Below are 20,722 nucleotides of genomic sequence, written 5' to 3'. Positions count from 1 at the left end.
AATATTTTGCGATAAGAAATAAAACTTCCAATGTTCACGAAAATCTGAGAACCACTATATCGGTTTGGCATGTAATGGCTGCATTATTGTTGTTAGTGCGTAATTTGTTCAGATGGAATATATATATATATATATATATATATATATATATATATATATATATATATATATATATATATATATATATATATATATATATATATATATATATATATATATATATATATATATATATATATATATATTTCATCTGTATTATAGTGACTTTCATCTCATTTGGCTGGTAAGTAACTTTTACTTCCATTTTGGGAAGAATGTCGGGAGTGAGAATTGAACTCGTGACCTTTAGCGTGAGAAGCATGGATGTTACCACTACGCCAGATCACCTCCACTGATGGAAAATATTGTAATTACTAGTCCTAAGACTGAGGATGACTGATGAACTATTCTAGCAAATGGTTATTCTAACTAACGTGACTAATGAACACAAATATGCCTCTTCATTCAACCTGACTTCAATCCACATTACTACTCCCCATCACATGAATCTCGTTGGCCACTCACACAATATTATTTTAACGTCCATATAAAGTGAAACGAAAACTTGATTTCTGATGCAAAAAAGTAGTTGCACCATTAATGGACAGCTCCACCGTGAATTCAAATCAATGAACTTAGACAGTTAACAGGTATGCTATAGGGATCCTCGCGTTAGTATTAGTAAATAGCGTGCAGTTTAGGAGGAATTCTAACAAAATTTTTGTTCACTTTGTCTCTGAGTTCAATTTTGTGAAAAAAAACATACAGAAAAAAGAGTTTATATCAACAAAATCACAAATTTGTTAGTGTTTCCTAACACAACACTGTATGCTTTTTTATATGTGTAAGTAAGTTGATTTCGTGTACGACACAAATAAAATATAGCTCACCTGTAGTATAAGTCAAACCACGTTGAACTCAAAAATCGATACATGCATACATCATACATGAGAGAGAGAGAGAGAGAGAGAGAAACGAATTCATTTTGGGGGGAGTCACTTCAATATGCATTGAAGTCCATTTGGCGGAGAAGAATGAAATGAGATAGTCGAGTCGTAGAGGAAGATAGCGACTGAACGCCCGGCTGACTGTTGAGTCATGTTGACGGGGAAACTGCGTGAAGAAGCCAAAAGTCATTTCCAATTGAACGCGAAGAGGAATTTTTTCATAGTCCGCTGACTATCCTCAGTTGAATATGACCATTCCGAGCCCTGATCCGATGGCCAGGATGGTTGTCTTGGGATGCTCGTGTAGCTGCTGTAGTAAATTGATCTCATTAAGCGGGCAAAATAATAACATAATTACTTCTAAGGAAGACATATATGGGTAACATAATATTAAGAGCGTGAGTATACCTTTTTAAACCTCTAAATCAGCAACCAGTTAAGTTATTTAATTACATTGTTTTACATTACCAAACAACAAGCTTTATATCATGACCCCAATTGCATAAATTGTTAGTAGCAAGACCTACACGATTAAAACGTGAATTGAGCACGAATTGGTTGGACGACAACCTGAACATCAGTCTAATAAAACCTCTATTAACGTTCAACCTGTTGTAGGTTTTGAGTCAAGCTCTCGTCAAATCTGTGGGAAGAATAGAGTAAAACCATCCAAGATAATATGTTTGCCTTGGCAAATGGAGAATAATTCATAATACACGTCGATCCACATTGTGAGTTAACATCCGAGTTGTAGGCAAAAAAATTTCTTGTTGTATTGTGGTGGAAAACGAATGGCTAGTAAAATCGAAATAACATACCCAATACTTGACCATTGAAGTCAAGTTGTTTTAATTTTTTTTATTCTTATATTTTTTTATATTCACGGTTCATGTTTAAAGCAATACTTTGGAAAATCATAACTCAGAAATGAAAACAAACACATCTTTGATTTTTGATTTTTTTCATTTTGATATGTCCATCATCTGAATCGGCTTAGTAGTTCCAAAGTTATGAATTTTCTAAAAGTCATTTTTGTAAAAATGGGAAGAAATGATTGTTCGAAACACCCTAAAATCCAAATGGTCACCCTAACCAAGCTGGATGAATTGCTGTCAAATGGTATACAACATAATATAAATCGCAATAACGATTTTTGTAATATGCGTTTGAATTTTCTTAATGAGTCGTTACATGCCTCATTTTCAATTTCGTAGAGTGACCCCCTAAATAGAAATCAAAGACGTAGTCCCACGTAAAAAAAAAATTAATATTTATAGATTTTTTTCTTTTATAAACATGAGCTGTTCTTTCGCGTTTATTTTTTCGTTGAATTGGATTTAACAAACGAAAATATCTTAATTTAATAATTACAGAAAATTATTCTTTCATTGACAAATGAGCTTCTCTGTCGGGTGGTGTTCAACTGATTTTAATTTGTTATCAAGCATAAGCGTTCGGAATTATTTACCATTTGGGAGAACGTTCTATATATTTGACAGACTGTAGCTCTCTACTGAAATATTATTCATGGGGAATTGGCGGTTTGTATGATGCATGTACGAAAAGAAAAACAAATGGAATATTGTTCACTGGGACTGGGAGTTCATTCGAACCATTCGATCAAAGAATAGTGTTCAGTTCGATTTTGCAATAACGTAACATTCTGCTATCATTTTTTAGCCCTCTCTTTGACGACATGACCTTGCCGATAGATTCAATTTTGAACTAGAATGCGGATCAACGAACGCATCAGGAAATGCTTTCATCTTTGAGTTATTGCTGAGAGAGAATGTTGATGAAAATAATCGATTAAGGGGGTATTCTAGTCTAGAAATTTGAAAAAAATCCAAATTTTTTCCTAACACTTTGACGTCCGCACGGTTCGTAAAAAAACATGCGATTGGCAGCGCTAACTCGGATTACTTGGCTTGTCGCCGCCCGTTCTTGACATTATCGGGAAATTAGAAATTGTTAAGTTTTATTAATGTTATCGTTAGTTTTCATAAGTTTTCAACCTTGTTCCCCTACTTTCATGAATTTGCGAAGATATACATACGTAAATATTACACACCTGTCCATTCCATGCGGGTAATCATCGAATGCAAACGATACTAAAGTGCTGTCGCTGGCAGTCAGACGCTAGTTTTCGTGCGTAACCACTGTGATGTCGCAGGACGCCAAAGTGTTAATATTTCTGTAGTTCTGACATTTGAGAATATACCCTAAAACGGACTTTTCGAAAACCCCATTATTTATCGATTTATAGCCATTTTAGTGATGCGGTATTTTATCTAGTACGGCCATAACCAGGGTTGCCAACTAAAATTTAAAAAAATCAGAAAGAATGGAAATTAAAATCATGATAAATCAGGCTCATATGAGCTCATAATGGGTTATCCGAAAAGTTAATGTCGATTTTAGGGAAAACAAAAACATTATTCTCAATCAAAACATTATAATTTAATTGTATATTAATGGATCTTCCGCCATCTTTCACACAGCTTAAATATTTTATCCTTCCAGAACATGTTTGCTTCCTCGTCGGAAACTGCTGCGAGCCATACATGTGAGAAACAGATCGCTTGCTTGTAGCTCATAATACAGAATCCATTCCAAATCCCACCAGAAACAGAGTACAGTCAACCCTCCTATAAGGTGGTGAGTGCGTACCGCGTTATATGGAAACCGCACTATAAGAAACTCGGATTTTGCATACAATCCAGGCTAATCCGTAGCGCGTTGTATGGAAACCTATACCGTGTTGTATGGAAACCGCGCTATAAGAAACTCAGAATGAGTACAAATCACATCATTCGTACCGCGTAGTATGGAGACCAATAAGAAATCATGAAAGGAAATTATAAAAAAATAAAATAAAAAGTAGAAGGGTTTGAGCCTAGGGGCACGGACGGAAGTTTGACGTAGGACTATAATTGTTCAGAACTTTTTTGACGCAGGACTACGTCTTTCATTTCTATACCGGGGTGTAAAATCAAAGTTTCGAAAACGAAAGCGTTACGCCGGAGACCGAGATTTTGAGCGTTAATAGCTCCTAAACAACTGAACGAAATGGTATGATAAACACTTCATTCGAAAGATAAAATGTCTACGCGTTCTATACTTGTTACTTTTTGATCCAAAAACTTGTTTCAATAGTCTTAAAATTGCTTTCAAAACAGGCTATTGAAATCACCAATCGGTATATAAGCGAGCGCCGCTCGGAAATCCACTCAGTTCTAATTGAACAGCGATTGGAGCATGTTGTCGCTGTTGTGGTGAAGCTCTTCATTTATCATGAAAGCGCGGATGAACGGTGCCACCAAGAGCCTGTTTGTGCAACTTAGGCCAGAAGAGAATCCATCAGGAGGAGAGTGCTGCCACAAACGGTTCCCCGGGAAAAGTTCGGAGCAGCCGCCACACACACACATACACAATAAACTGCCAGTTCCTCTGGGAATTTAAAAATACATTCATGTGAAAGAGTTTATTTGAATGTTTTCTATCCATGTAACACTGTGACCAAATATGTTTCAATCAAGTGCTATTAACAGATGGTTATCGAGTTAGCATTAACCACTGGTGGGCTTCCAGTATCGAGGAAAATGTGGAAATATCTAATCGTTACTGAAAATAATCTGCCAGTTCCTCTGGGAATTTAAAAATACATTCATGTGAAAGAGTTTATTTGAATGTTTTCTATCCATGTAACACTGTGACCAAATATGTTTCAATCAAGTGCTATTAACAGATGGTTATCGAGTTAGCATTAACCACTGGTGGGCTTCCAGTATCGAGGAAAATGTGGAAATATCTAATCGTTACTGAAAATAATCTGCCAGTTCCTCTGGGAATTTAAAAATACATTCATGTGAAAGAGTTTATTTGAATGTTTTCTATCCATGTAACACTGTGACCAAATATGTTTCAATCAAGTGCTATTAACAGGTGGTTATCGAATTAGTATTAACCACTGGTGGGCTTCCAGTATGGAGGAAAATGTGGAAATATCTAATCGTTACTGAAAATAATCTGCCAGTTCCTCTGGGAATTTAAAAATACATTCATGTGAAAGAGTTTATTTGAATGTTTTCTATCCATGTAACACTGTGACCAAATATGTTTCAATCAAGTGTTATTAACAGGTGGTTATCGAATTAGTGTTAACCACTGGTGGGCTTCCAGTATCGAGGAAAATGTGGAAATATCTAATGGTTGCTGGAAAATAATCTGCCAGTTCCCCTTGGAATTGAAAATTACATTCAAGCGAAAGAGTTTATTTTAATGTTTTCTATCCATAAAATATCCATATAATACATTTGGGTTTGTGATTTGTCAATCAAGTACAGTTAGCAGGTTAGCTTCTGAAGATTATTCTTCAGAACAAGGTTTTTAGTATCCTATATTGGATGCATAAAACCTTGTGCCTCCAATGTAACGCTCTCGTTTTCGAAGTCCCCCAAATATTCATTTATTCATTCATTCAGAATGGATTGAGATTCAACTTCAAACAAATGATCTCTAAATCAACGATAGTCCTAATTCACCCTTGCGGTTATACCATAGATATAACCCACTTCCTATTTTTTAAATGTAATTCTTTTCATTCTTCAGAAATCTGTTAGTTTATTTTTTTTTTGAAACTCTAAATAGTATCCCTGAAAAGGGCCGTTTGTTATATGTACTCATAACCATCAAACGGTTTGTAAGGGTTAGTACTCATAATCGGGAGCAGTGGTTTTTTCGGTGGAATAATGATCGTTTGCAGACTATCACAATCAAGTCGTAATGGTTCTACTGCTCAATCTATCATAGAAGTAATTGAGTCATTGAGAATTATGAATAAAGGGTGTGTCACATCAAATTGCATCACGGAAAAAACGCTGTAGAAATTCGCCCAGTCGACCGATCCTTTTGAAAATTTTAGACAGTAAAATAAAAACTATTAAACAACTTTTCACATTTTCTTTTTATTCATACTTCGAGCCCAAGCCCGTATGCTCGCACCTTCCTCTTTACCCCGTCCATAAGGTTCTGTACAACGTCAGGTTGTAGTTTTTTTAAAACAGAAATCCATTTTCTCTTGAAATCCGCCTCCGATTTGACAACTTTTGGGTTCTTCCAAAGGGCCTGCTTCATAATCGCCCAATATTTCTCTATTGGGCGAAGCTCCGGCGCTTTGGGCGGGTTCATTTCCTTTGGCACGAAGGTGACCCCGTTGGCTTCGTACCACTCCAACACGTCCTTTGAATAGTGGCACGAAGCGAGATCCGGCCAGAAGATGGTCGGACCCTCGTGCTGCTTCAATAGTGGTAGTAAGCGCTTCTGTAGGCACTCCTTAAGGTAAACCTGCCCGTTTACCGTGCCGGTCATCACAAAGGGGGCGCTCCGCTTTCCGCAAGAGCAGATCGCTTGTCACACCATGTACTTTTTGGCAAACTTGGATAGTTTCTGCTTGCGAATCTCCTCCGGAACGCTGAATTTGTCCTCTGCGGAGAAGAACAACAGGCCCGGCAGCTGACGAAAGTCCTCTTTGACGTAGGTTTCGTCGTCCATTACCAGGCAATGCGGCTTCGTCAGCATTTCGGTGTACAGCTTCCGGGCTCGCGTCTTCCCCACCATGTTTTGCCTTTCGTTGCGGTTAGGAGACTTCTGAACCTTGTATGTACGCAGGCCCTCCCGCTGCTTGGTCCGCTGGACGAATGAACTTGACAAATTCAGCTTATTGGCGACATCCCGGACCGAACTTCTCGGATCACGTCTAAACTGCTTAACTACGCGCTTGTGATCTGTTTCACTGACGAAGCATCCATTTTTGCCGTTCTTCACCTTCCGGTCGATGGTTAGGTTCTCGAAGTATCGTTTTAGTACTCTGCTGACCGTGGATTGGACGATTCCCAGCATCTAACCGATGTCCCGATGTGACAACTCCGGATTCTCGAAATGAGTGCACAGGATTAATTCACGACGCTCTTTTTCGTTCGACGACATTTTTCCAAATTTACGAAAAATTGACAGTGAAGCATGGCCAACGTGATCTATACACTCTTATCTGATTATAAGCGAAAGCTGAAGATATAATTCCTAAAAATTAAATTTCTACAGCGTTTTTTCCGTGATGCAATTTGATGTGACACACCCTTTATGAGCCATGAAGATTAACATTTCATTTCGTTTCATTTTTGTGATGCGATGTAATGCTGATCTCAATAGGTTCTCGCAAGTTCTCGCCGCCATCCTCCTAGTATTGATATCATTTTCCGCTGTACAGCCCGCAGCCCGAAAGAAACTCGCTTATGATGTTCATCACCCCGTCATATCCAGAAGTTATTCCCTAACTGGACTATCTTCAACTGGACTTATCCATAACAGGGCATACGTTAACTGGGATGCAAAGCAGTTATGTATCAATAATAGATGTTATCTTGAATTCGATGTATTGCTTTTTTTTGCAGTCCAGTTAGTTAGTGAAAATCGATAAGTGTATTGGTTTTTCAGCCCAATTAACGAACCTCTTTTATTTGTTCAATTGTACACTTGTTTTATTATTTCCACTGTTGACGTCCCAGATAAAAAAATTGCTGTCTAATGGTATATCTTATAACACATATTTTAAGAACGATTCTGCGTAATATGCATTTGAAAACTCTTCATAAACGTTACATTTTTTGTAGAGTGACCCACCTATATAGAAATCAAAGACGTAGTTCTACGCCAAAACAAAACTAAAAATTTTCATTAGGTTGAGGAAAAAGTATTCCATTATTTTTGGTTGAAAATCAAAACTATTATTAATGTGCTCCGTATTATCCGATTTGGGTCAAATACACCGTTTTGTTGGAAAATTTGTTGCCATTCTAAAGGTAGCTTCATAATGTCTATCATAGAGGTCTTGGTCCTTATAAGCGAAAAAACATAGCAATAGATTTTCATAATCTTCTCTTGATCCCAATTTCTTATCACTCTGGAAATTTTCCATTGCGAGAAAAAGGAGATACTCGTTTGGTGCCAGGTCCGAGCTATATGGTAGATGCATTAAAACATTTCAATCAAGCTCTAGGAATGTGTGGTCTTTTTTTCGCAATTATAGTGACATTCAACACATTTCGGCTAATTCGTCACTTTTACTTCCATTTTAGGAAGAATGTCGGGATTGAGAATTGAACTCGTGATCTCTGCGTGAGAGGTATGGATGTTACCACTTACGTCAGATCGCCTCTACATTGTGTGGCCTTACGTTGTCCTGATGGAACACAACACATCTTCTGTTGGCCAATTCTGAACGTTTCTGGTCAATCGCTAGTTTCGATGGACCGTTATTTGTTGACAGTAGAGATCATAATTTAATGTATTGAACAGAAAAAAAAATTAAAAAAAAATTAAACAAAAATTTCTAAAAAAAATGTTTTTTTTTAAATAAATTAAATTGCACGTAGTTTACTGTTGCAATATTGACACCATAAACATTAAACACAATTTCATCGGCCTGGCTTGCATTTTCGCATTTATGAAATAAAAAATGTAAAATAATCCGAATTTTCTGTTTGTTGACCTCCATTGTTAACACCGTGTAACTCACAACTGAATGGAATAAACAAAAAACAACATGTTTTTTAGTGTGAAATGCCACCTTTACAACGAGCCTGAACTTGAAATTGTATGATCGATATTACGCGAGATATTAATCCTAAAGCCAGCCAACGAGAAAATATTGGATAACTTTTTCCTCAACCTAATATAAAAATATCAAGTTAAAATCATGCATCCTTAGAGGCAAATGAACTTCAAAGTTTAAAGCCTCTTAAAAACAAAGAAAGAAAGAATCATGCATTGGGTGCACGAAAAAAGCTGATGAGACGTTGTTGAACAGAAACCGCGCTATAAGAGTACCGCGTTATAGGAGGGCTGTCGCAATTTCATCTCCGTGTTATATGGAAACCGCTTTCTGACAGTATCGCGTTATAGGAGGGTTGACTGCATATCTTTCTTCGGGCAAAGACCGGATATGTAAAAGAATTAATAAGCATGGTATAAATCCTCGCATATGCGAAAATGCTAGTGTTTCGCCTGACCTTTTGATTGTTTATATTTTTTTTCCAAAAAACCTACAGCATCACTAAAGTCAATTGCAGAGAAATCAATATTCATATTTCCACTGAATTCATCATCCATGCTTTTTCCTAATTCATATTCAGAACAGTTATAGATATATTTATCATAGTCCCTTCATTAAAGTTGATTCTGCTTTGAATCAGATAAACAAATAATTTTTTTTTATATTGACTGTGGATTTGAAAATTTTCTCTTGAGTAATTCTACACTCTGAAATGTATTCCTACACTAATAACTCTGGGGATACATCTACATACACATTATTCTCAATAAAGCAATGTTGTTCCTCAAACTTAATCTTCATAAAATTTTCTAAGCCAAGAAACAATTGAAGTAGATATAAAAAAATGTTAGATACAGTTTTGCGTCTAGAGAATTTAACTTAATGTAAGATATATACAAGTGCGAACCGAAGAACTATCATGACAGAAAACTTTGACATGGAAACCAGTATATTTATTACGAATAATGTAAAAAGTACAAAAATCATGAAAAATCAGGATCATTTCAGAAAGAAATTTCAGGATAAATTGAATGTCCGTCAGGATATCAGGGAGCGTGCCAAAATGTAAAAAGCGTGCCAAAAGGTAGTCATCTCTGGTCATAACAATTAACTTCAAACGTGAAACTAGTTTTTTTCAAACTGGTGTACATGATATCTCAAACCGATTTATGTCGAATTTTTATGAATACAATCTGTATGCATCTCCCTATCGCATGAATCTATAAAACATCGTAATTTCTTAACTTTACTATTTTTAAAAAATCGGGAAACTTGAAAAAAATTGAAAACAGCATTTTTTTCTTCAAACGGCCACCATTTTGTCAAAAAACATATTTATGACTTTCCCGGGATTCATGCGATAGAGGCATCTTTACTGATTCAGAATTTGTTCGATTTTTTTTTATTCCTTATAATAGAGACTTTCAGCCGTAGGCTGGTTCATCTCTTAATTTGTTCGATTCTTTTAATCTTCTTATCAACACTTTGACGGCCGAATTCCCAATTATGCGGATTCAATTCATTGGTAGTCGTCAGCCAGAATCAGGTTTTTTTCACCCTCTTGAATAATGAAAACGCTATGCTTGAATTGAAATAAGCACGGATTTCAACTTATTGAGAAAAAAAGTTGTGGGAGTCATATGTTAAAAGATATGAGATTTTGTGAAACACAAACTATTTAATTATGTAATTTTTTTTTAAGAATGTTTTATCGTCCTGAAAAAGGATGGCTGGGCTTTCGATTTTATTGCGGTTCCACATCAACACACGTAATTCTTTTTCGTCTATTTTGAATGCCAAACACAAAGAAACAGCCGAATCTGGCTGAAATTTCGTGTGTGTGTTCAGTTTCAACCCCAGTTCCAACTCAACTGCTGTCAAAACGTTTTTTTATTCACCCAGTTTCAACCTAGTTCCGTACTATGTTCAACCCGAAAAGCTGTTGGGTTCGCACTCGGGTTCGCCAATACAACTATACTGAACTGCCAAGTTTCGAGTACTGTTTTGAAAAATCTAAAAATAAAGACAATGAAAATGGAAAACCTGCAGCTTTTGCTTTTGTATTATTGGATTCGTAATCCAATTCGGATTCTGATTTTGAAGATTTTGATTATATTCGCGTAGACGGCATTAAACTTCGTGTGCTTTCATTGGGAGGTGAAAATAATCATGGATTTTCAGGTGGAATAAACGTGCTTTTAAAATAAATGTTATGAATGAAAATTTACTTTTGTGTGTCGAATATGTATTCTATGTGATGAAAAAAAGGTTTTTTTACGAAATTGCAAAAACATACAGGGTCTTTCAGTATAAACGCTCACGCAAAAAATCGAATGGCTCTTTATAATTTTTTTTCGCTCTGTCGATGGTATCATTGCATTCCCCGCTTCGGGACGATAATATTCGGCTTCTCGTTCAGTCTGATCGGATGGTTTTCAGTGTCAAGATGTACTATTGACAAAAACGTGTATTTTTAGTGAAATCGTATTACTCGAGCAACCGAAGCCTTAATGAAACTTTGTCTTCTTATGGTACGCATTTCAACATTTCAAAAACTCTGGGGGTACGTGAAGGACCGTTGCTATGTTAATAAGCCACAAAACTTGGAGGAACTAAAAGAAGAAATAGCTCGGATTCTCAACAGCATCGAAGTCGTAATGTTAGAGTTGTGCATGAAGAATTTTGTTCACCGTTCAAAACGCGTTATCGAAAAAAGGGGTTGTCACATCGAAAATGTCCTAAAATAAGCTTTATTTTCTTTTTTTAAAAATAAAAATCGATTCACTTTTGAAGAAGTTATTAAAATTTGTTGCCCGAGCGTTTAATCTGGAAGTCCTTGTATTAAACGAAACCTGTGTCTGGTGATGATTTTATATTATAACCCTTATAACCCTCGATACGCGCCAGTAGTGCCATCTCACTGATTTTTTAAGCGACCCCCGTAGTTTTTCACGACCGAAGCGAAACTGTATTGATGAAAATTTCCGGTCTTTTTTTAATTAAATTCTTTTTATTCCTTATTTTTGTTCACATTATAATATGATATTACATTTCAAGTGATCAACCTAGGGTTCTACATCTATAAGTTGTAATGTCAGATTCTGTATATGGTTATTCTCATACACATTATTCGATTGTTTCATATTATATATTCATATTTCAATTGTATTATGCCTGGAAAAAATTGATAATTTCATCCAAGGTGTTAATCCCGGCCAGCTGATGTATCTCAGAATTTCGTGTTCTGGGAGGAGAGTTTAGAATCATACGAAGAATTTTGTTTAGTATGCGTTGAAGTTTTAATTGTGTGTTGGAGCACAACACTCCCGAACGGGCATCGCATATGCGATAATTGGAAATAGTATTTGTTTGTATACTGCAAGTTTATTCGTTAGGGATAAACGAGAGTATCTATTGATCAGGGGATACAATGACATGAATAAAATGTTGCATCTTGCGTCTGTTTTGTCAATGTGTGCTCTGAAGGTAAGCTTTCGATCGAAAGTACTTCTACTTCTGAACACCATTCAATACTATTGCCATTAAGACTGACTGTCATATTTTGAGGAGGAACAAGCCTTGGAGTGTTCTTGTGGGGAAACAATATGCCTTTGCTGCATTTATGCACATTTTCCAATTATTGAAATATCCAGACAAAGCGTCTAATCCTCTTTGAAGTTTAGATCTTAGTTCGGTGATACTTCTGCCCTTGTAAATGATGGCAGTGTCATCCGCAAATAGTGACAGTTTCCCATCAGATGGGAGTGCGGGAATATCTGAAGTGTAGATATTGAAAAGAATTGGTCCCAAAATGGATCCTTGAGGAACACCTGCATTCACGATGAATTTCTCTAATGAAATGTTGTTTATAGAAACATTGAACGCTCTATCAGAAAGATATTTTTTGATAATTTTTATCAAGTATGTGGGAAAACCAAAGTTCTGAAACTTGTAAATGAGACCATTAGGCCAAACATTATCAAATGCTTTTTCAACATCAAGAAGTGCCATGGCAGATGATTTTGAAATTGAATTGTTTCGCCTGATTATGTTCGTAGAGTATAACGAAGCTGCTGAATGGTAGAGTGGCCTTTTCGGAATCCAAACTGCTCATCCTAAAATATATTGTGCTCATCTGCAAAAGCAATAATGCGGGTTCATATATTTTTTTCGAATACCTTAAAAAATTTTGGGAGGAGGCTAATTGGTTGATAGCTCTTTGAAGAAGAAGAATCTTTTCTGGGTTTTAGTATCGGGATCGATTTTGCCAACTCGAGGGGAAGTAGCCAAGTGATATGACACATGAGTTGTTACTGAGATTTTTCAACTCAATGTTAAATATACTATCGAAGCCGAGGGCCTTCACATTCTTCAAGGAGTGTATAACCGAGATAACCTCATCAGTCGAGATGATTTCGTTTTCTTGAGGCGCAGAATTGATATTGTCAATAGCCTTTACAGTATCATTCACCGAAGCTTCAAATAGACTTGTAATGTTCTGGCCAAGATTATGTGAACTAGCGAAATGATTGCCGATTGCATTAGCCTTTTCAGCAAGTGTAATCAGTCGTTCTGAATTATAAGGCTGAAGGGAAGGAGAGGAGGAATAGGATTAGACTTGGTCTTGATAATTTTAGCGAGTCTCCAAAATGGATTGAAACTGTTCGGAAGTTTACTACTATCTTTTGCGAATTTTTTGTTACGGAGATAAATCATTCTGGCCTGGAAAACCTTGGTAAACTGATTATACTGTCGTTTTCTCTCTCAAATAACAGTACGTTGGCGCTGCCTTCGATAGAGGTTCCGAAGTCTAATAAAATGTTTAGTAATGGAATCAATTTGAACAGATTCACTCACCTGAATCGTTTCCGAGATGTGGTTTTGGCGAGCCTCAATCACAGGAATTCTACCCAACTCACACGATGATAGTCCCGCCTACATTGTGGCCTCCTTACTACGACACGCACTCCCAATTCAACCATCACTGAGAAGTGATCCGAACTCAACTCGTTAAGGGCAATAGGATCACCGATATGGCGATTCATGTTGGTAATGAAGAAATCAATGATGGAATGTACTCCAGAACGAGAAATGCGAGTGGAGGTGGCCGGCCTAAGAATCCTGTAGTGCCCACACTGTAGATCATCATTTAGAGTCACAAAATTTTGGTTTCCCCAAGACTGATGTCGAACATAGAAGTCACCGCCGATGACGTATTTCGGCAGCCTTCGTGTTAGCTTGATGATATCATTTTTGAGAAGCAGCGCCGAGCCGTCTCTGGTTGGCGTCTGTTAGGAATAGTAGACCGCAATCACGATAATAGGATGAAAATTTATATGCTGTTGTCTATGTTGTTTTCGAGTTCAAACGATGAATGAAACTGATATAAAAAAAAATCGGAGAGCGAACCCACTTTCATATTTACTTTATTTGTTTTCCCCTCAGGCGGAGCAACGAATGCAATGAAACGACAACATCAACGAAAGGGGACGGACATACATTCCACCCTGACTGAGCATAAAACACGATGTTTCCCTTGCTTTCGACATCAGTTTCTCTCGAATAGTGAAAGCGTTACAACGTAGCAATGGCTCCTAAAACCAGTGGAAAGGCAGCGAAGAAGTCCGGAAAGGCTCAGAAAAGTATTACCAAGACCGACAAGAAAAAGAAGAAGGTCCGCAGGAAGGAAAGCTACGCTATCTACATTTACAAAGTGTTGAAACAAGTCCATCCTGATACGGGTATTTCATCCAAAGCCATGAGTATCATGAACAGCTTTGTGAATGATATTTTTGAACGCATCGCCGCTGAGTCATCGCGTTTGGCTCATTACAACAAGCGATCAACGATCACTTCTCGTGAAATCCAAACCGCAGTTCGTTTACTGTTGCCAGGAGAATTGGCTAAACACGCTGTCTCCGAAGGAACCAAGGCCGTCACGAAGTATACTAGCTCCAAGTAAATCCTGAATTCCACAATGTAAAACAAACGGTCCTTTTCAGGGCCACAAATTTGTTTGATAAGAGTTTCAAAACATGTTTTCCTATAATTTATTTGTCGTTTTCATAACCATTTATTTTAATTTCACTTAAGAGTTTCAGAAAAATAATATCACAAAAGGAATCTAAAATAAATTGGATAGACCAATTTCAATATGTTAATCGTAGATAATACTATTTATTGTGAAGCTTGTAAAGTGATGTGAAACGTGTTTAGTGTGAAGATATATAGTGATATGATAATTTTGTTCAAACTATATAATGCACGTAGTGACATAGTAGAAATACAGTGGAGTAGGAGTCGTAGTTTTAAGATATCGCCGAAAATAAAGGAGATAGTTTGAGTTTTAGTAGTTGGGAAGAATTTATGTTTTTAGAAATGTTGAAGTTAAGGTGTATTTTTGGGAACAATGACAGAATGAAAATCTCTTAATAAAACACTAATTTTGAACTTTTGCATCTCTCAAATGTTACAGTTTATTCTATGAATCCTCTGAGGGAAGCTCAGCATTCAAATCAAAGTACACATATGTGCTAAACAGCGTACTTGTGAAGTTGGAATGAGTTTTAGACAAGTATAGCTCACAAGTACAAAAGTTAAACGGCTCATATAATCCTCTGTTACCCTCTATTAGATTTTAAAGTTACCTAACATCCTCCGAGATATCCGTTATGCCACTTAGGCAAAACACTAAAAACGCATTTTTACCGATAAACTATTTAAATCATGTTTCTTGTATATTGATTAACTTTTAACGCCAATAGCTTATTCTTTTCACGACCAAGGAAAATATTTTTCCCTTCTACAAAAATCGTTATCGATTGTTCAATTATTGTTGAATCAATTTTTTTTACTGAATGTCAAAATAAAACGTATGTCCGAGGCAGCGAATGCCAAAAACCAAAAAAAAAAAGACCTGCAAACATGGTCCGGTCTGACTTAACAAAGACCACATAATAAATGTGTTATATGCAATGTCCACTTGTGCTTCACAAGTATCCGAAATTGTTCCGTAGAATACCATAATTTACTAACTATTAATTTTACTTTTCTGATAATTTTTATTATGTTTTTTGTATTACAAAGCAATAAATAAAATACCGATATAATAAACCTAACTCTTCATACCTATACACCCTGCTATGTTTTTCTGGTGATATTCTCTTACTTTACACCCATAATAGCAAGAATATTGTGTTGTATTGGCATATTTAGTCTTGGACATCTTATGGTCCTCAAAGGGTTAAAGGTTCATTCGAGTACGATAATATTCGTATATTCGAATGCAGATGTGTGAAAATGTATATTAACTGTTATAAAAAAATCAATTGAATTATTATTTGAGGTGAAAAACTTTTGTTACTCTTTCGTTTCAATGTGCTTGTAGTCCTGAGAAGGACTGTTTGTTTTTAAATCATTTCCACTGAAATCAATCGACTGAACTTTACTTCTTGGCGGCGGCTTTCTTCGGAGCGGGTTTCTTAGCCGGTGCAGCCTTTTTCGGTTTTGGAGTTTTAGGCTTCTTCGCCGCTGTTTTCGATGGTTTGGTTGCTTTCTGTTTGGGAGCGGCCGCTTTTTTCACGGTTCCAGCCTTTTTGGCAACTTTGGCGACGGCTGCTTTAGCCTTCTTCTCAACCGCTTTCTTTGCTGGTGCTGCCTTAGGCTTTTTGACGGCAGCAGTTTTGAGAGTGGCTGCCTTTTTGGCAACTTTCTTTTCCCCTGAAGGCTTCTTCCCAGCCGCAGTTTTCTTTGGTTTCTTCTCGCCCGCAGGTGTCTTGTCCTTAGATTTAATTTTAAAGGACCCCGATGCTCCACTTCCTTTGGTTTGCACGAGACTACCTTTTTCAACACCACTCTTCAGAGATTTCTTGATGAAAGTTGATAGCTTAGCAACGTCACACTTGTAGTTGGCACCGATATACTTCTTGATGGCCTGGAGAGACGATCCATTACGTTCCTTCAAGGTCTTGATGGCGGCCAATACCATTTCGTTTACTGGTGGATGATTGGCTGGATTTTTCGGTTTCTTTCCCTCTCCCTTGGGAGCACGAGCCTTTTTCGGTGTCTTGGCTGGAGATGCGGCAACCGATGCTGCGGCAACGACTTCAGTAGCTGTTTCGGCCATATTATTCACTGTATTTCACTGCTATGTTTCAACGATATACTGAATTCCTGAATGCTGTTGGTGCCACCACTTATGCTCGAAATCGGCGTCTGTGTTAGGGAAACTCAGTGCGTTCGCTTCAATTTACTGTTGAGAAAATCTTTTACGTATTTGTAATTCACATTTAAAAAAGGTTATTTTTCTCTGATCCAGTTTGCACATAATATCTCTATACCCTATTCATTATTTACGATGATATTCTGGGAAACATCAACAGTGGTCTTATATTTGAAATCACCACCCGATTCACAGTAATCTTCCACGAAGGTTGATTCTTTGTATCAGAAGTATTAACACAATGCTGAACATGTGCATATTTATTTTATTACAAACGAAAGACAGCGATAAAATTGTGTTGTTAGAAAAGAGGAACATTTCGCGGATCGTTTGATATCAAAAATGTATGTTCCTTCAATAACATAACGAAGCAATTTCATCTAAACTTTGGTACCGTCGGACTGCTCGGGCAATTTCCGTTCGTTATCATATAACAGATTATGCCAATAGAAAATTATGATTCTAATTTTAATTTATCCATTTTTTGACAAAAATATTTGAAGAACTGGAAGTAATATGTATCGTGTTATGTTTTTCGTATTATCGAATAAACGTTTAATGGCCCGAACGATACTTAGTTATACCACCATTTGTGTTACTGATGTTATGCTAAGATACACAAAGAATAAAATAAGTTGCATTCAACACATCTTTCGTTAAAAACTAATAAGAATAGAATTTTTTGAACATCTGTACGACAAAACGTTGTAAAGATAAAATCAGTTGATGTAAACACTTGAAAATAAAATAACGTCACCGACGATTAGTTTTACTGTTATAGAATCAAACTTCGTTCGAGCGACTGCAATGAGAAAACAATCACAAAAAAAATCAAATTATAAAATTTGATTAGCAATTGGTTCTCTAAATATACTGGTTCTCAGATTTTCGTGAAAAGCGGTAAGTTTGTTCTTTACCGCAAAACATTAGACCCGTATTTTTCTATTTTTTCATTTTCCATTTTAGGGTGATCCGAAAAATCAACTGTTTCCCCTTTTTTTCCAAAAATTCGTAACTTTTGAACTACTGAACCGATTCAGATGATCGAAATACAAAATAAAAGCTAACTAGCTAGCCTTTTTTAAAAAAAAAAATTACACTTTCCAAAAATTGGTTTTATGATGTTCGTATTTCCTGTCCAATAAGCTATTGCAATCAAAACATCTGAACTTTGAAAAATCATAACTTCAAAAGAAAAGCTAACACCTATCTGATTTTTGGATATGTAATGTAAAAAAAACCTCAGCTTTCAAGAAGAAATATAAAAATAAATGGTTTCCTTGGTCCCGAGATCATATAGTTTGATATGTCGATCATCTGAATCGGTCTAGTATTTCAAAAGTTATGAATTTTCCATTTCTGGAAAAAGGGGAAAGATTGATTTCTTGGACCATCGGTTAAGTTAAGAAAATCCTAACTTCGAAACGAATAAGAACATCTCTCTCATTTTTGCATATGCTATGTAAAAAAATCCTCAGCTATGAAAAAATATTAAAAAAAATTAGCGCCCTTGGTCCCGATACCATTAAAACAACAAAAAAAAAACAAATACAATCAATAATTAAAAAAAAAATCAAAATTCGAAATTTCTGCAAGTGCAAAAAAAGACTAGCTAATTAGCTTTAATTTGATGTGTATGATTCAAAAGTTAGGAATTTTTGAAAACAGTCATTTTTGGAAAAAAGGAGAACAAGTTGATTTTTCGGACCACCCTAAAATGGAAATGGTCACCCTAATAAAAAAATAACAAAATACGGGTCTAATATTTTGCGATGAAGAAAAAATCCTCTTCATTTCATGAAAATCTGAAAACCACTATATCGGTTTGGCATGGAATGGCTGTATTTATATACACTGAAGTCGCTTTTTACGTGGTTTTATTTTACGCGACTTTTTTTACGCGGTTTTTGAAATTTACGCGGATTTCGGAATTTGCGCGGATTTCGAAATTTACGCGGTTTTTTACGCGGATTTTCAAATTTACACGGTTTTTTTCTTAACGCGACACGCATTAACCGCGTAAAAATTCAATATGCTAATTGATGTGACATTTCAGGAAATAAGTTTGTACTGTATCACTGATTAGTAGCTGAGAAATAAAAGAAGATGCAGATAGCATGATTGTAGCATGCAAAAAAAAAATTAGGTAATCAATTGTTAGAGTATGGGTTGCATTTTAAACTACTAACTCACTGTTTGTTAGATTTTTACACGGACTTTGAAAATTACCCAATTTATTTTTACGCGGATTTTGGAATTTACGCGGAATTTGGAATTTACGCGGTTTTTGTTTACGCGGCGCGTATCCCCCGCGTAAAAAGCGACTCCAGTGTATATTTTTTTTCGTTTAAGTTTTCGGCAAATTTTTTATTTCCCTTAAATCCTACCGGATGATTGGATATCATTATTAATATCCAATCATCCGTTTGGCCTGCTCAACAGAAGGCACAAGTGAAACTTCAATTTTAACCACGATTATTAACTGCGGTGAAACGGACTTTTCAATTACATACCCAACTGTGGGAGCCTATACGGTAGCATCGAAAATGAATAGTATCCTACCGTCAACAAAACGAACTTTTGCTATATGCAGTTTGTACCTTTCTCATTTGCATCATCCTGAAAAGCTTAGTCAAAATCATCCTGTTAAAACTCTGCACGTGGATACGCATGGCCATGCCGTTGCCCACAATTCATACCGAATTTATTGTTCGATGCTATAATTTTAGCTATAATTTGAATTCGACAGCATACTACCTGAACCATTGAAACTTCATTATCGAACAACTATTGCAGTACTAGAATGATGAGCTATATCAAGGATGCCAGATATGTAATAATTTCAAACCTTTCAAATACAGGTCGGACTCGATCATTACTCGATTATATAAGATTCAATTATATATAATGTTAAACCCGATTATATACAGTTTGATTTTTTTTTATATTTCAACTAAGACTTATTTCACGAAAGAGAAACAATTATATTATGGCTATTATAAGTACAGTAAAAATCGTGATTTTTGAAGATTTTGATTGAAGACTCACCACGAATTGTTTATAATGAAATTGCAGCGAAATCAAGAGAGATAGAATTTGGGTATCAAAGAACAAATTGAAGAGCGGTTAGAAAGCTTCAGTTTGCATGAGAGAAACAATCAACTTTATCATGGATTTTTGGGATGAAATTAATAACAATACCTCATAAACCACTTATGTTTTATGTTATGTTTTTTTATGTAACTTTTATGTTTTTCACTTCCAAAATATTATTTAAATGCACTAATTTAGGTGTTTCACATCTATACCGTTTACCAAGTTTTCTCATCTTTCGAATGAAACCAACAGAATCGTCCTACGTACCGTACTTCCGAAGTAGAGTCAGTTTCAGTCAAACAGAGCCCAAAACAAAAAAAAAGTTCAATATCTTTGTCATTGTTGAAATTCAAAAATACGTAAAAAAAATCAGAGCAACTCAAGACCAAACATTTCCTAGAGCTAAATTGGGATGTTTCAATGCATCCACTATATAGTCCGGATCTGGCACCAAGCGATTACCACATTTTCTTTGCATTGCAAAATTTCCAGAGTGATAAAAATTGGGACGAAGAGTAGATTGTGAAAATCTATTGCTAGAGTTTTTCGCTAATAAGGATCAAGACTTAATGATAGAGACATTATGAAGTTACCTTTAGAACGGCAACAAATTTCACAACTAAACGGTGCATGTTTGACCCAAATCGGACAATCCGGAGCATTTTAAAAATAGTTTTGAATTTCACCCAAAAATAATGGATTACTTTTTCCCCAACCTAATATTTTTAAACCAATGCACAATGCGCAATTATCCAGGAACAGCATTTAAATGGAAATTGGCAGAGCTCGACAGTTATTCTCTAGACA

The 20,722-nt window shown here is 36.0% G+C and overlaps 2 protein-coding genes across 2 annotated transcripts; one reads left to right on the top strand and one right to left on the bottom strand.

Annotated features, from left to right (window-relative positions):
• The first annotated feature begins 14,185 nt into the window (after window positions 1-14,185).
• LOC129766008 (histone H2B-like) lies at window positions 14,186-14,560 on the top strand. The gene has a single exon (XM_055766469.1). It carries the CDS (start codon window positions 14,186-14,188, stop codon window positions 14,558-14,560), a length of 375 nt encoding a protein of 124 aa, XP_055622444.1.
• A 225-nt stretch (window positions 14,561-14,785) lies between these two features.
• On the bottom strand, window positions 14,786-16,756 carry LOC129770474 (histone H1B-like). Its single transcript, XM_055773326.1, has one exon. The coding sequence runs from the start codon at window positions 16,721-16,723 to the stop codon at window positions 16,043-16,045; it is 681 nt and encodes a 226-aa protein (XP_055629301.1). The 5' UTR covers window positions 16,724-16,756; the 3' UTR covers window positions 14,786-16,042.
• Between the last annotated feature and the right edge of the window lie 3,966 nt (window positions 16,757-20,722).

Source organism: Toxorhynchites rutilus, chromosome 2 (assembly GCF_029784135.1).
Source record: "Toxorhynchites rutilus septentrionalis strain SRP chromosome 2, ASM2978413v1, whole genome shotgun sequence".
NCBI lineage: Eukaryota > Metazoa > Arthropoda > Insecta > Diptera > Culicidae > Toxorhynchites > Toxorhynchites rutilus.
This window is presented reverse-complemented; position numbering and strand designations above follow the sequence as displayed.

Coding starts and splice junctions, on each gene's coding strand:
- LOC129766008 (XM_055766469.1), top strand. CDS start 14,186: ATGGCTCCTAAAACCAGTGGAAAGGCAGCGAAGAAGTCCGGAAAGGCT.
- LOC129770474 (XM_055773326.1), bottom strand. CDS start 16,723: ATGGCCGAAACAGCTACTGAAGTCGTTGCCGCAGCATCGGTTGCCGCA.